Below are 14,783 nucleotides of genomic sequence, written 5' to 3' on the forward strand. Positions count from 1 at the left end.
TGATAGTGGAAAACTATTACTACATAAATTATCGGAATTTATTGTGATTATTTTGTTAAATAATAACCCGGTTATAATCATACTACAACCCTTAAAATGTTATCGTTTTAAATTATTTATTTTCCTTACAAAATTATTTTGAAACCCAAAAAATCTTTTTTTTTTTCCTAGGGATTAATTAAGTTTGTTTCTATTTGCGTAAATTTATATATCAGTTTTTTTTATCCGATAATCCTAAGTCTCACACTAATTAACAGTTTTAGAGTAACTTTGCATAATTTTGATTGCGTAAAAATAGTATTTTTTCTTGTTTGTTTTCGCAAAACCCCCTACAAAGGCTAAATTGTGTTGCCGCTATTATGGTGCGCCTAGGAAAGTGTACATGAAACCCCTAAAATTAATACAATTTGACAAACGCTCAACTCTTTAAATGTTTATTTGTTCGTCTATGTCTATGTCTACCGGTGGCCGGCCTGGTTTTATCTGTGAATTGTACAGCGTTTTTGGAGGTTTTCTTCGTGTTTTTATTTAATGTGGGAATTTGCGTTTAATAACGAATAATGGCACTCTGCTGCGCTAGTAAGTAACATAAATTATAGAAATGTATCAAGTGTAAAATACTCGACGTTTGAATGTTTTGTGTAAGTGTGTATCTTTATTTTAGTTTCTAATGAAGTTCCGGAACATCCTGTCGTGTCTCCGTCTTCTGGAGCGATATTTGAGAAGCGTTTGATAGAAAAGTACATAAATGAGAATGGTGTTGACCCTATCACTGGCAAGGAATTATGTACCGAAGATCTTGTAGATATCAAAGGTAAGAAATTAAGCTAGAATTAGCTTTGTTTACGACCACTTTCATCTGGTATTATTTCAAATTGTTTTGCCAGTCAATTGTTTTCCAGTGAACATAAGTTTATATTTACAGTGACACCCATAGTAAAACCCAAGCCGCCTAGCGCTACCAGCATCCCCGCAACCCTTAAGAGCATGCAGGATGAATGGGACGCTCTCATGTTGCACGCTTTTACACAGAGACAGCAATTGCAGACAGCTAGGCAGGTTAGCACTCATTTTTTTCAGAAAAATATTATTTACTTATTAAGAACAATTTATATGACTGCATGACACATACTTCTCGAGAGTTTTATTTATAAGTTGATCGGCTTAGTGCACTCGGTGAAACTGTCTCAATTATTTGGTAAGTACTAACTAAATTCATCTATCACATCCATAACTGGTTTATTGTTATAATTTTTTTTTTCTATGTTTCGACCGTCATCGATCATTTATATGATCAACTTTATTTTTAAACTAATTAATGACAGACGCAGTTGGTTAGAAGGCTAACTGTGAAACTATCATTGCTGGTTTGATTCCCGCCAGTTTACTTTCAATGGACTATCAATTGAATCTCCTTTCTCAATAGAAAGAATATGGCGCCCTGCATATATTATTTGCACATTCTACTGCTTATTTCTGCTTCCATAGCATATATGTTTTTTAAACACCACGATATTCGTGCATCCTGCAACGTTGCCATCGGTTTGTTCACCAAAAATCCACATTTCAACAATAATAATTATTATTAGTCATACAGGTCATACTGGTATAGTCAACAGACATATTCCGTGACGCAGTTGGCAAGACGGCTGACTTTGAAACTGGCGTAGCGGGTTCGATTCCCGCCAGTTGCAAGAAAAACGTCCAAGAAAGATTTTTTCACAATTGGTCCTTGTGTTGTGGTGTATTTTTCATATCCTCCTTCCACATCCCCTTTCCCACCTGCTGGCAAGCCTCTAAATGAAGACTCAGCGGGTTATTCCTTTAAAAAATAATAAAAGAAATACTCAAAACAGGACATTTTCATTTCATATATTATAAATGTTGCGCACATATTTAGTTCAGAAGCAATGGTAAAGAATTTTACCATCCACCGTTAGTTACTATGGATGAAACAACCCACTTTGTCCATTTTTAACTATTACTACAGATTTTTTTACTACTACTAACGATCAAACAACCGGGCCTTAGTGTTTTTTCCACACCTGATAGAGCATAGCTCACTACATTTATAACACCAAATGCAGTATCTTTATTGCAGTGTTAAACCATGTCATAGCTAAAATGCCACAGATATGTCAGACGTTTCTTCGTATTAGTTTGGACAGTAGCACCGGTTTGCAGCCAGTATGCTCCTCCTGGCTTCTTCCCGTGTATTGTTGTCACAGGTAGCTGTGTCGCCGGTAACTGCCGCTGGTTTGGCAAGCTATTCCAGCCTGAAACTGTAACAACGAATGTCCTTTTCTGTCACCAGGAGTTGAGCCACGCCCTGTACCAGCATGACGCCGCGTGTCGCGTGATCGCGCGGCTCACCAAGGAGGTGACGGCGGCGCGTGAGGCGCTGGCCACGCTCAAACCGCAGGCCGGGCTGGGGGTGGCAACGCCCGCGCCCGCAGCGGAGACCGGCCGCGCCGCGCAGCCTGCGCCGCAGGCCGGCATGGGCGCGGCGGTGGTGTTGCGGCTGCAGGAGCGCGCCACGCTGCTCACGCAGGAGCGCAAGCGGCGCGGCCGCACGGTGCCCGAGGACCTTGCTACACCCGACGCGCTGCAGTCCTTCATCACCCTGGCCTCGCATCCGGTAACTTCTGCACCTTTTGCTATTCATAATTAAAATAAAGAGCAATAGGGTTTTTAATGCTTAGAATAAGCTGTCTCAACGTGTAGTCTCAATAACTTAAAAAATGGGCTACAATTGATTTGGAAAAGCCAAATTTGCAGTATGTGCTGAAACCATTTTAAGATATAAATCTTTAGTATAATCTTTTTTATAGATATTTTAACCTAGGTACCGATAATTACAGGAAGAATAACAATACATAACCAATAAGAACCGGGTTGTGGTCCCGTGGTAGTATTGTGGACACACGGACCAAAGGTCTCAGGTTCAAATCCCACTCTACCACAACTCGGTTTCCATTTTTCCAACACAAGTTATTTACGACTTTTAGGAAATGGTCATAAAATTTAAATATTTGAGTAGATAATAAGAACTCTACTATTTCTCTTTTTAAAAAACAAATGTGTAAATTCTAAATCAATAATGACCGTAGTTCAAGTTGCCATTTTTTATTTATTCATGTTTTTCTCTTACAAACTATAATTAATAATAAAAATAATGTGACCTCACTGGGGTTACCCGTGCCGAGGACACATAACAATATACTTTTTTGAAATGTTTTTACATTAGAGAATAAACAAAGAAGAATAACTTAATAAACAGAGATAATCAACAAAATATTCGCAGTTTTAAAAACTATATTTTATTAACTGTATTTTAGTGTGATAATAAGAACATTCATTTATCTATACATTACCGACAAAGCGGATCAAATCAGCTCTCACAAGAATGAGCGTACGTTTTACACCGTGTAATGTTGTTTACAAGAATTATTTAATGCACAAATGAATATTCTTAATTAGTTGTACATCATAAAGTTCATCCATTGAGATGGGTTTTGTCATATTTTTCTAGGGAATTTTAATAACGATGATGATTTTCAATCCACAGGGCCTGCATTCAGCGAGTGTTCCTGGTATATTAGCGCTAGATATAAACCCTTCAGATCACAGCAAGATTCTGACAGGTGGAAATGACAGAAACGCCACAGTATTCAACAAGGACACCGAACAGGTCGTTGTCATCCTCAAGGGACACACCAAGAAAGTTACTAGAGTTATCTATCATCCCGATGAAGACACTGTTGTTACAGCATCACCGGATTCTACTATTCGAGTGTGGAATGTCCCTACGTAAGTGTATTATACCTTTAAATATTTGCTAAAAAGCATTTTTCTCTGAATTTGCGGAAGAATCTTTGACTGATCTAGTTATATATATAATAATGAATTTTTCTGCTATTTATTGAACTTTTAAATAGTCTCCTCATAACAAACTGTACGTCATTATTTTACCAATATACTTCTTTATGCTATCCTGTACCAGTATTTACCTACATAAATAAATAAATAATACGAATCATTTTTTTAAATTTCAGATCACAAACTACTGTTTTACTCCGTTCTCACGAAGGCCCAGTTACAGGATTATCCCTACATCCGACTGGAGACTATGTTCTCTCCACATCCACAGATCAGCACTGGGCATTCTCAGACATTCGTACCGGAACGCTCCTCACCAAAGTTTCGGATTCTTCCGGAGTCGGCCTCACCACCGCCCAGTTTCATCCTGATGGGCTCATCTTCGGAACCGGTACTGAAGATTCTCTGGTCAAGATTTGGGATCTTAAAGAGCAGAGCAATGTTGCAAACTTCTCTGGCCACACGGGTCCCATTACAACTATTTCCTTCTCTGAGAATGGCTACTACTTAGCCACTGCTGCTGATGACGCCTGTGTAAAGTTATGGGATTTGAGAAAACTCAAGAATTTCAAGACAATTCAACTAGAAGACGGATATCAAATTAAAGATTTATGCTTTGACCAGAGCGGATATTATTTAGCCATTGCTGGAACAGATGTCAGAGTTTACTTGTGCAAACAGTGGCAGGAACTAAAAGTATTTAATGATCACACAGCGATGGCTACTGGTGTCAGGTTTGGCAGAAATGCCCAGTATATTGCCTCGACGAGTATGGATCGTACACTTAAGCTTTATGGAATTGAATAAATAACCATGTTTTCCTCAAAAAAATATCTATAATTATTTAAAGTATCCACCAAGGATGGGTTGAATTTATGCCATGTATCAATTATGTTTCACAATAGAAAAATCCCAGCTTATAATTGGTTGAAGTATCCTAGTAATTAAGCATACCCTTTTTTTTGTGAAGACATTCAGGTCACCCGTTTAAAATATTTGTTAGATATTGTGTGCTATCAGATTTTTGTTTCTATGAATAATGATTTGTGTATTTCACAATAAATTTTTATAATACATACTTCTGTTGTTTTTACCTTCTTTCAGATTAGTATTTTTAATTTAAGTGCAATGCACTTGAGTTAACTCCCCTCATTGTTTTCCCAGCTCAATATTTTTATGATACGTAAACCTAAATATTTGAAAAGTGCTGAAAGTTTAGCCAGAGGATTTTGTAAGGGCTTAAAAATAATAAAGTAATTTTTTATTCAAATGTTATTTATTACCTCACATCTGATGCTTACAACATGTGGATTTTTTTGTGTAGAGTTGAGTAAGTACAACAGTCAACATATATGTACCATAGACAATAATTAGTATTGAGTTAAAATAGACAACTTGAGTACACAATATATTTATGGGGAACACTTCCTATTTGATGACAACATATAGAGAATATAAATAGACACCCATTATTGGCCGATTGGCCCAAATGGCAGTTTATTACCAGTTAAGACATTTCTTAAGCGGAAATGCTACACCAGCACCACTGCTCCACTGATAAGCATTGGTTAAAGTATAATTAAACTGCTCTGACATTATAATATTGAGACTGTTCCTTTAACATTGGTAAACATGAATATGATAGACACAAATAAACACAAGAATTATGAATAAATTAGTACATAGTAGAGTTTAAAAAAAAGGTGGACTTAATTTAAAGTAAAAATTATTTGAGACATGTATTTTATTTTAAATGGTATTACTAAAGGAGCTTGCCAACTCTGATAAAATAGTTAGTGTTCACCATATAGGTAGATGGAGGAAATAAGAACAATCTGATTAAATATACATCCAGGTATAAAATTGTAGAGAACCACTGTGTTGTGTAGCACTGTGATACCATAATAAGCCTTCAAGTTATAAGGGTACAATCTAATTCTTCTTCCTTGCCTTCTGGTTGGTTAAGGGCCTTCTTTAAAACTTTACTAACAACATCATTCAACGACTCACATGCGCCTACTTCTAACAACTGAAGACAACGCTGCAAAAGAAAATATTGACAATCAAATTTTTTTTAAAAACAATCATTAACTTTTAAATAATATAACTTAAAACTCAGGGTTTTAATGGTTGTGCTGGGGTATGTTTTGCTGGAGGGTATACTTCGTGTTGACTAATTTAAATACTTGGGCAGTATTATTACAAAGTCTGGACTCAGACGTGGAAGTGAAATGCAGGATCGAAATGGCCCGTAGCACATTCAATCTGTTCGTGTCTGTTCTGTTGTATGACTCAGAAACCTGGACTTTGAAAGCACACACCGTGAACCGGTTAGAGGCATTCGAGATGTAGTATCACAGAAGAATGCTTCGTATACCGTGGACAGATTTGGTCAGCAATGTAAAGGTCCTGAGGAGAGCTAATTACAACAGAGAAATGTGTAAAGGTCTGTAAGATTTCCTATCTGGGTCACGTCCTGCGTGGACACAAGTATAAAATCCTCCAACTTATACTAATGGGCAAGATTGAGGGACATCGTGGACCTGGCAGAAGGCAAATGTCTCGACTGCGCAACGTAAGAGACTGGACCGGAATGAGGCGTGTGGAGGAGTTATCCGGGCAGCGCAAGACAGAGGCCTTTTTTGAAGTGAATGCTATCAGGTGTTGTCGACACAACACCTGATAGGACACACCGAGAAGAAGAAAACACTTACTTGTTGTACTTCATCACCTTGTCTTAGGTGTAAAACTGTTATTAAAGCTATTTCTGAATTGGCTTTGACATATCCATTCTTTTCCTTCGTACCATTGACTAGAGTTGGTAATAGAAGTTTTAATAACTCCGGTGCCATGTTTTCTGGTGGTACACATCTTCCTAACATTGTGCAAACTCTAGCCAGCAATTGTTTCACGTCGTTGTTTGCGTGATTCATTGTCTAAAACAAATATTATAGTGTTACATTAATTAGTACTGTATTTTAGTACAACAAATTCAACTTAATTTATTTTCAGAAATGTTACTTACCCTAACAAATGGAGTAATAAGGTTAGTTGGAATAGGCAATTTTTCAATTTGAAGATACCTGAGCAGGTAGCCTATTCCACGTATTCCATTGCATGTTATGGGTACTTTGTCACTGGTCAGGTAACTTAATAACGTTTTACATACTTTGTCTTTGAATTGGTTTGTGTATATAGATTCTGGTTGGTCTTTGAGTGCCACGAATACGGAGCAAGATCGTCCATGCTTCAAGGTCCAGTCGGGGGAGTCTTCAGCGAGCATTCCCGTGAGGGCGGAGTCTTGCGCACCCTCGGGAAGGCAGTGAAGGAGGGCCCCGAGGCATCCTCCAACAGCACTTCGAGGAGGATCGTCGGCATTTCCTAACAATGCCGGAGAAGTGAGCGTAGTTAATACACTGAGAGCCAATGTTTCGGACATCTTGTCGCCCCCTCCATTAATGATGCTTCTCAAGGCTTGGAGCATAGTTTCCTTTACCGCCGGATCTTCGGAGTTCTTTATACCATTGTGCATTTCTACAAACAACGGATCGGCTCTAGTGTGTATAACTACTAATTGACTCAAGGCATAACCTGCCTTGATACGCACTTGCCTGTTAGGGTCATTTAAAGCTTTTAAGAATGTAGTTTGTAATTGAGGCAGGAACTGTTTCAACATGACTCCAACCTAAAATTAAAATATTAAAAAAAAATTCAAGAACATTTCTGCATCAATATGTAATTTAGAATACAGTTTATAAATATTTTTACCTTGGCGAGCAATAATGCGAGGGTTTCTAAAACTGCTGCTTTAACACTGGCGTTAAATCTGTCTCCCAGGATTCTGATCAAGGGTCCGGTAATGTGAACAACAGAAGGTTGGAGAGCAGGAGCTGATGTTAAACGAATAACTTCACCCAACATCAGAGCCGCTGCCTCTTTTTCTTCAGGCAATCCATTCAAAATAGATTCTCTGAACAGCGGAAGAATTGGTGTAATTCCCTTTAAAAAATAATTGAAAAAACAAGTTATGTAACCGTCTATTGGAACTTTAAGTAACTAACAATAAAAATAAAACTCACCTTGGGTAAACAGAAGCCAGGTAACAGTTCCACTCCTTTCAAATCACTCACGGCATACCTTACAGCTTGTCTGACATCGGATACATATTGTATCTGTTGTTCCGCATCCATGCTCTTAGTTACGGCCTGCAGAGCCTCCCAGGCCATCTGCAAAACTTCGTGATCTTCATCTCCGAAGAGATGAATAAGTCCACGAAGCAATTGTGGGATATAGTGAGTGTAATCAGCGCGAGTGTGGGAGCAGAATGCGGCGAGGAGTGTGGCAGCAGCACGACGCTGTGGAGCGGATGGAGAACGCGATCCTTCCAGTAAAGCATCCATTACAGCGCGCACTCCCGCTTCATCGTTCACTGACAGTACAACTCCGCGACAATATTCTAGTTCGCGAGCTTCCGTAGCAGTCCCCTGTGCACTGCACAGAGCATTTAGCAAAGCAGGCAAGATCTTGTGCAAATATTTAGTCAATGCTTCTCCAGCAACAGAAGCTAAAATGGAAAGAGCTTTAGTATTTACTGGTGGAGCAGAAAGTTGCGGTACGAGATAGGGCAGCACAACTCTAGACTTTATGGCCATGACTTGTCTCAGGCCATCTAGAGTGGCTTCTGCAACATCGGGATTTGGGTCATTCAGGCCGTTTAACATAGCAGGTAGAATGTCGTCTAGTGCCCTAACTCCGACAGTCGCATGAAGGCTGTCAAATGTCTTAGCTGCTGCACAACGCACTTCCGGGAGAGGGTCGCACAATGCTCTTCTGACAGTGGGTACTAAACTGTTAACAAAAGTCAACACCATGTCTTTTGAAGTAGATGCCATTATTTCACTTAGCCCTATGCAAACTCCTTGCCTTTGATCCGCCCTATCGGATTGCAAACCTCTCTCTAAAATAGGAATAATTTCCGGGAGGACTCTTTCACCCAGTTTTCGTACAAGATCACCTAAGGTTCTAGCAGCCACCTGACGTTTGTCAAAGCTAGTTGAAGCCAAGCATCCTAATAGTAAACCAAACAAAGTAGGCAGGATCTCTCGCAGGGTGCGAGGAGTATTGGTAACAACCACCTTCCACACGTGCAGTGCAGCCTGGCGTACCATCAGAGCAACATCACTACGTCCCATATACAGTCCTGCCAAGACACGGTTTCTTCTCTCTTGCCCAAGAGCTACCATGATAGCCGAATGCGACTGCTCAGTTCCAAAATTGTCATCTTCAGATGCAGTTTCGGTACTCATTTTGCCAGAAACTCCCGATATGCGGTATAGCAAATCTCCCAGAAGTTGAACGGAGCTGTATCGAATACGCCAATCATCGTCAAATAAGCCCTTTTCTAATTCTGGCAGCAACAGCATAATAGCAGAATCGGCGTATAAATTAACAATACGCTGACCAGCTTTTAATGCTGTGTCTCTAACGTATTCATTTTCATCTGCCAAAGCCTTTAGAATGGGATTAATAATTTGACCAATATATGGAGTAAACTCGTTGGTGAATGCTCCTGGCATGTAAATAAACATCATGATATATCCATCCTTTACATGAGGCGCAATATCTGTGCGTTCTGACGTTGCAATAATATCTAAAAATAAAAAAGAAAACAAGTTTTAATTTGAATATGTACCTGAACTTCAGCAATGAATATGTTAATTTCAGCAATTAATATTTTGACTTTAGTAATAAATACATTAATTTCAGTATAATACGTCAGCTTCAATGAAAGTGTGAACGCAAATACCTGGCATTAGTTTGTGCAGCTTCTCAACTCCAAGTCCAGCCACAACTTCAGACAATCCTTGAGCAGCTCCTGAACGATCCACACTACTACTCTCTGAAGTAAGGGTCTGCATCAGCCATGGAAGTAAGTCTTCAAAACTAGCTTCACCCATTCCACGCACCATGGCACCCAGAGCTCTTGCAGATACACTTCGCACCTAAAACAATTAAGACATGTTAAAATATATTTCATTATTTCTCCAGATTTGTCCTCATTTACAATAAATTCTAGAACATAAAATTGGAATTCTTTGGGATAGATCTTCCGGCTTTTCGTAGATCTCTTCACCGCTAAAACAGTGTGGGATGAAGATGGCATGGTTTAGCTCAAAGTCTTATATGTTTACCGTGTTTATTAATATATTATATACCTAGCATTATTTTATTGCCCTTGTTTGTCTTTGCTACATAGTTTTATGTTCTTTTTGTTCAGGTTCTTGTACATATGTTTCTTTGTGTAACTGTTGTAATCGGCTTAGGCCGTATATTTAATAAATAAATAATATGAAGCAAGGACAAAATAAAATAAAAACGACTTTAAAAAAAACTAAGGATGAGTAGCATGTGATTATATCGATTAATATAAATGATAGTATAGGATAGCACCACAGCATAATTATATATATCGACGGTGGAAAGGCAAAAATTACTAAGCGATATGTAGCCAACTTTACAAAGGAGGCAATTAAATAAATAAAATAAATATATTAATAAAAAAATATATATATTGTCGTGATTCCTACACAATTTAAACAAAAATGTAAAATATGAGATTTTTCATTAATTAAAAAAAGAATAAAACTTTATTTAAACCGCAAAGTTGGCTACATGTCACTTAGTAATTTTTGCGTTTCCACCGTCTATATTTATATATGTATAAAATTACGCTAAAAGATTTTTAAAAAATATGATAATAACCTCTGGCACAGGATCTAACAACGATGATTTGAGTCCCGGGATGATATTAGGAAGGTACGGCATGAGATCTTTTTGGTCCGTTAGCGAGTACATGTTGCCAATAATCTGAGCGGCCATTTTCCTAGTTTCTGTGGAGCGGTCCATGAAGGCCCTTTGTACAACAGGCATTATCAGCGCTAGAGATGGTGCGTCGATGAAGTGGACAAACTGGGTGTCCAGCAGGGTCTGCAGGCAGGCTGATGTCTTGTTGGATGGGTCTTGTAGAGCCTCCAGTAAAGGAGGAACAATTGCTAGAACGGGAATTACATATTTATACAATATAACCCTAAAGTTTTTTTAAAAATTATAAATAAAATTTCAAAAATGGGTATGTAAAATGAAAGATAATGATTTTTAAAAACTTCACTAATAAATTTGTAAAAAGATAAATTATTCTAAAATAAAATGTTTAAAAATACATTTTATGCTCAATTTGGTTTTAAAAATAAGTATATAAATGTGTAATGATGATGGAATAAAAAAAAACGTGGTTTTTCATTACTGTAAAAGTTGATGCATAAAAATCTTGAATATATCCAAATCTTTCCTCTTTTTCTTATGTAACATAAAATTGTCTTTTATGGTATATTTTATAAACATTAAGAATTTCTAACTCACCTTGGATTTCCGGATTACGAATAACAGAACCAATGACTTTGAGAGCTTCAGCGCCGGCTTCTTGTACCTTGACGTGAGAGTCGCTCAGTACTTCTATCAGCTTAGGCACAATACTCGGCAGACAGGAGGATAACTGCTTTGGTGCACAATATGCCATCGCTCCCAGCAGCTCAATGGAACCTAAAGACAAATACATATGTATATACACTTTGAATAAATACATAACCCGGCAACTATAATGATCGAGGCAACATGAGGTAAGATTACAATAATTGAGTTGATAAATATCAAACGTTGGTATGTCCACAACGATCAACCACAGTGTCCATGTGGACCTACTAGCTTCCGAATTGAAACACAGTTTTTTGACAGTGTTTTTATTGTAATAAATGAGGATGTTTTAATTTGAACAGTACTGAAATGATCATATTTTTTTTCGCTTCATTTGGTAGAACAAATATATTTTTTAAAATTGGATGGACATACTGGCGTTTGATATTTATCAACTGAATGAGGAACTTCAGCCCTACGGGAAATTAAATTCAAAAAATGTTTTAATAATATTATATATAATATAAGATTATAATAATGACACATAAAAATATATTTCAAAAAATTACCTGTCTTGGTTCTCCAGCTATCATCTTCAAGCGCGGCCAGGAGTGATGGAAGAACCAGTTTGACTCCGTGGGCGGAGAGTTTGCTCATCACCACCTTGGCCGTGTCGTCGGTGGCCGTCCTAACGTACTGCGAGGTGTCCCCGAAGCAAAGGAGAAGATGTGGCAGCACGTGGACTATGTAGGGCTCAAAGAGGCGACCGAGTTTTGTGCACAGCATCTCAAATGCAAACAGAGCCCCTGTGTAAAATAACGAAAATTACACAAAACTCACTTAAATCAGTCGGATTCATAAAAAGGTATCTACAGTTATAATATTAGTATACACTGCACAATAATGAGAGGGTGAGGGGAGATAGCGGAGTGATGCATTGCCATATGATTATAATTATAATAATGTTATAGTATGTAATATGAACTTGACATTTATGTTATAATTTTTGTTTTTGTATTTTTAAATAATTTTGTTGTATCCCAAAGAGGAAGTTCAGTGCTATAGAAAATTGGATATAAAAATGTTTTCTTACATGCGGTAAAAATTAGAGCATTTAATTGTACAGCGGAGTTTCTCAAAATGTATGAAAAAAATTACTAAAAATAAACTACATTAAAATGTCACAGGTTGATGTTCAATTATAGATTTCCGGGTGCCATGTTTTTTAACATTTTAGCATGTTCTAACGGGTACGGGGTTCTGTTTTTAAATATCAGGAAAATTCGCCAATTTGAACTTGTGATGTCACAGGAGGTGTAATTTCATAATTATGAAACTTTGAAAAATCATAGCAAAGAAAATATGATATAAACAAATTTAAAAAAAAAAAAAAACCGAATTCAACACAGGGCTTTCGGCCTCATGGGCCGTGATTACAAACGCAGTACATTTGTACAATTACAATTACGGAACAATTGATATTTATGTACAAAAATGTGTATATGTATTTGTTTGAAAGTTTTAAGTATCTTCGTCGGTAACCTGTAATTGAACACGTTTAGAAAAAAAAATTGCATTAGTGGACTAGAAGACAAAGAACAAAAAATGAGTTTGGACATTTTAATGTCAGATTAAATGAGCACATCGTACCATTGCATTCACTGGAACACTAATTTTCAAATTTCATAATAAGTGACATGAAAACAAAGACAAAAAATAACTTGTCAAACTTTAAACTGCTCTCCTGAAAGATTACCAATTCTGTAATCAGCACATTTGTATTAAAAATTTCCAATTCTGTAATCAGCACATTTGTCTTAAAAATGACCAATTCTGTAATCAGCACATTTGTCTTCTAGACCATAGACATATTCTATATTTCATATGGAAAACTTTATTTTATTCTGTAAATAAAACTTAAGATCAATGTTAACTCATCATTGTAATACGAGCCATGGAGTTTGGGATATGTTACTATTTTATGTGATACATGAACTTTAGTAATAAATAAAATTATCGTATCAAAGGAATTTTTTTTTTTTAATATTAAAATATTACATGCTGTTTATACCTTCGCGATATTTATAATTCTTCTTATCTTGAATAGCTTCAGTGAGTCTAGTCATGATATCCAACTGTTTGAGTGCCAAAATACCAAGGCCTTTCACTATTCCGGCTATACCGTAAGCAGCGCCCTATAATAATTAAACATAAATTACTATGCACAAAATAATGCGTATCGGAACCATTTTATTTGCGAAAATGTTTACTTTATACAAATATAAAGATTGGTACTGTACCTTTCTTTCTCCATACTTTTCCGCTTTGAGAAGTTTCGCCATGAGTTTGTTGACAATAACCGAGGATTCTTCTCTCAGTACAGGAGATGTGATCAAATGTGGTAAACAGTTACTAACAGCTTCTTGAACCTGAAAATAGTGAAATTTATGTCATGTTCATTTATAAGGAAATTCAACATAAAATACGAGGGGGTACCCAAAAGAGAACAAAGTAATTTTAAAAAAATATATGTTTGATGAATTATTTTTCAAAAAACTTTTAATAGTCTTTAAAGTACTCTCCATTGGAGCTTACGTTCTTGTCCAATATTAAATTCCACTGTTGGAAACATTATTGTTAAATTGGCGCACAAAGAGGGCTGGGTGAGAGCAAATTGGCAATCATCCTTGTCGTCCCCAAATGTTCACATAAAATTCACTTCACAAGTCGCTCCAGATAGCTCCACAACTTTTTTGGTGGTCTGTTGTCGGTTTACGAGGATGCAAATGATTTGGGAAATTTGAATGCCATTTTTGTCGATTCGGGCCATCAAAGGATGTCCAGAGCGGGGTTGGTTATCAATTGACGTATCACCTCTTTTAAACGAGAAAACTTCTCAAACACTCGAGTTTTTCTCATAACATCATGTTTGTAGACCATTGTTAATAATTGAAGAGTTTTTGTACCACTCTTCACTTGAGATTCTAACTGATAAAACAACAACGACAACGACACTTGAGATTCTAACTGATAAAACAACAACGACAACGACACTTGAGATTCTACTGATAAAAAGGAGTTCTACACGATCCTATAAGCAGAACCTCATAATACAAGACTCCACCCACCACAATATTAGATCGGTTTCTTTTGGGTACCCCCTCCTATGTAGATAAGTAATTCACCACTGTAATTGGGCCTCCCTATTGTGGTGGAAAAATAAAATAAATAATTACAAAATCCAATATCCTGACGAATATTTTCAACAGAGATGGATAACCTTTTTAAACTAACAAACCATCCCGCCACATTCCATGGGGGTAGGCAGAGAGGATAGAACACCTATTAACTCTGTCTTTGCATACATATATCGCTTCCTCTTCTCACGCACACACGATTATTCCGACTTTTTCCAAGCTCCTTTTCAAGTAATT

The 14,783-nt window shown here is 37.1% G+C and overlaps 2 protein-coding genes across 2 annotated transcripts in view; one reads left to right on the plus strand and one right to left on the minus strand.

Moving 5' to 3' along the window:
* Nucleotides 1-434: 434 nt before the first annotated feature.
* Prp19 (pre-mRNA processing factor 19) lies at nucleotides 435-4,957 on the plus strand. Its single transcript, XM_088234680.1, has 6 exons — nucleotides 435-579; nucleotides 665-814; nucleotides 926-1,059; nucleotides 2,315-2,638; nucleotides 3,569-3,810; nucleotides 4,056-4,957. Exons 1-6 carry the CDS (start codon nucleotides 561-563, stop codon nucleotides 4,684-4,686), a joined length of 1,500 nt encoding a protein of 499 aa, XP_088090806.1. The 5' UTR covers nucleotides 435-560; the 3' UTR covers nucleotides 4,687-4,957.
* Nucleotides 4,958-5,136: 179 nt separating this feature from the next.
* The window catches only part of l(3)80Fj (lethal (3) 80Fj), a 30,980-nt gene continuing 21,333 nt past the window's right edge, over nucleotides 5,137-14,783 (minus strand). Inside the window, exons 22-32 of the mRNA XM_088234679.1 lie at nucleotides 13,650-13,778; nucleotides 13,421-13,544; nucleotides 11,919-12,155; nucleotides 11,299-11,478; nucleotides 10,642-10,931; nucleotides 9,686-9,881; nucleotides 7,959-9,529; nucleotides 7,648-7,878; nucleotides 6,905-7,564; nucleotides 6,594-6,815; nucleotides 5,137-5,920 (exon numbers count right to left, since the gene is read on the minus strand). Of these exons, the coding sequence (XP_088090805.1) occupies nucleotides 5,792-5,920; nucleotides 6,594-6,815; nucleotides 6,905-7,564; nucleotides 7,648-7,878; nucleotides 7,959-9,529; nucleotides 9,686-9,881; nucleotides 10,642-10,931; nucleotides 11,299-11,478; nucleotides 11,919-12,155; nucleotides 13,421-13,544; nucleotides 13,650-13,778 (3,969 nt within the window). The 3' untranslated portion in view covers nucleotides 5,137-5,791. The remainder of the gene's footprint in view (nucleotides 5,921-6,593; nucleotides 6,816-6,904; nucleotides 7,565-7,647; nucleotides 7,879-7,958; nucleotides 9,530-9,685; nucleotides 9,882-10,641; nucleotides 10,932-11,298; nucleotides 11,479-11,918; nucleotides 12,156-13,420; nucleotides 13,545-13,649; nucleotides 13,779-14,783) is intronic.

This window comes from Micrasema longulum, unplaced genomic scaffold (genome assembly GCF_059751315.1).
Source record: "Micrasema longulum isolate JH-2025_06_02 unplaced genomic scaffold, ASM5975131v1 h1tg001265l, whole genome shotgun sequence".
NCBI classification, from domain to species: Eukaryota; Metazoa; Arthropoda; class Insecta; order Trichoptera; family Brachycentridae; genus Micrasema; species Micrasema longulum.

Coding starts and splice junctions, on each gene's coding strand:
- Prp19 (XM_088234680.1), top strand. Junction 815..925: donor AGATCTTGTAGATATCAAAG/GTAAGAAATTAA, acceptor TTATATTTACAG/TGACACCCATAGTAAAACCC. Junction 2,639..3,568: donor TCACCCTGGCCTCGCATCCG/GTAACTTCTGCA, acceptor TTCAATCCACAG/GGCCTGCATTCAGCGAGTGT.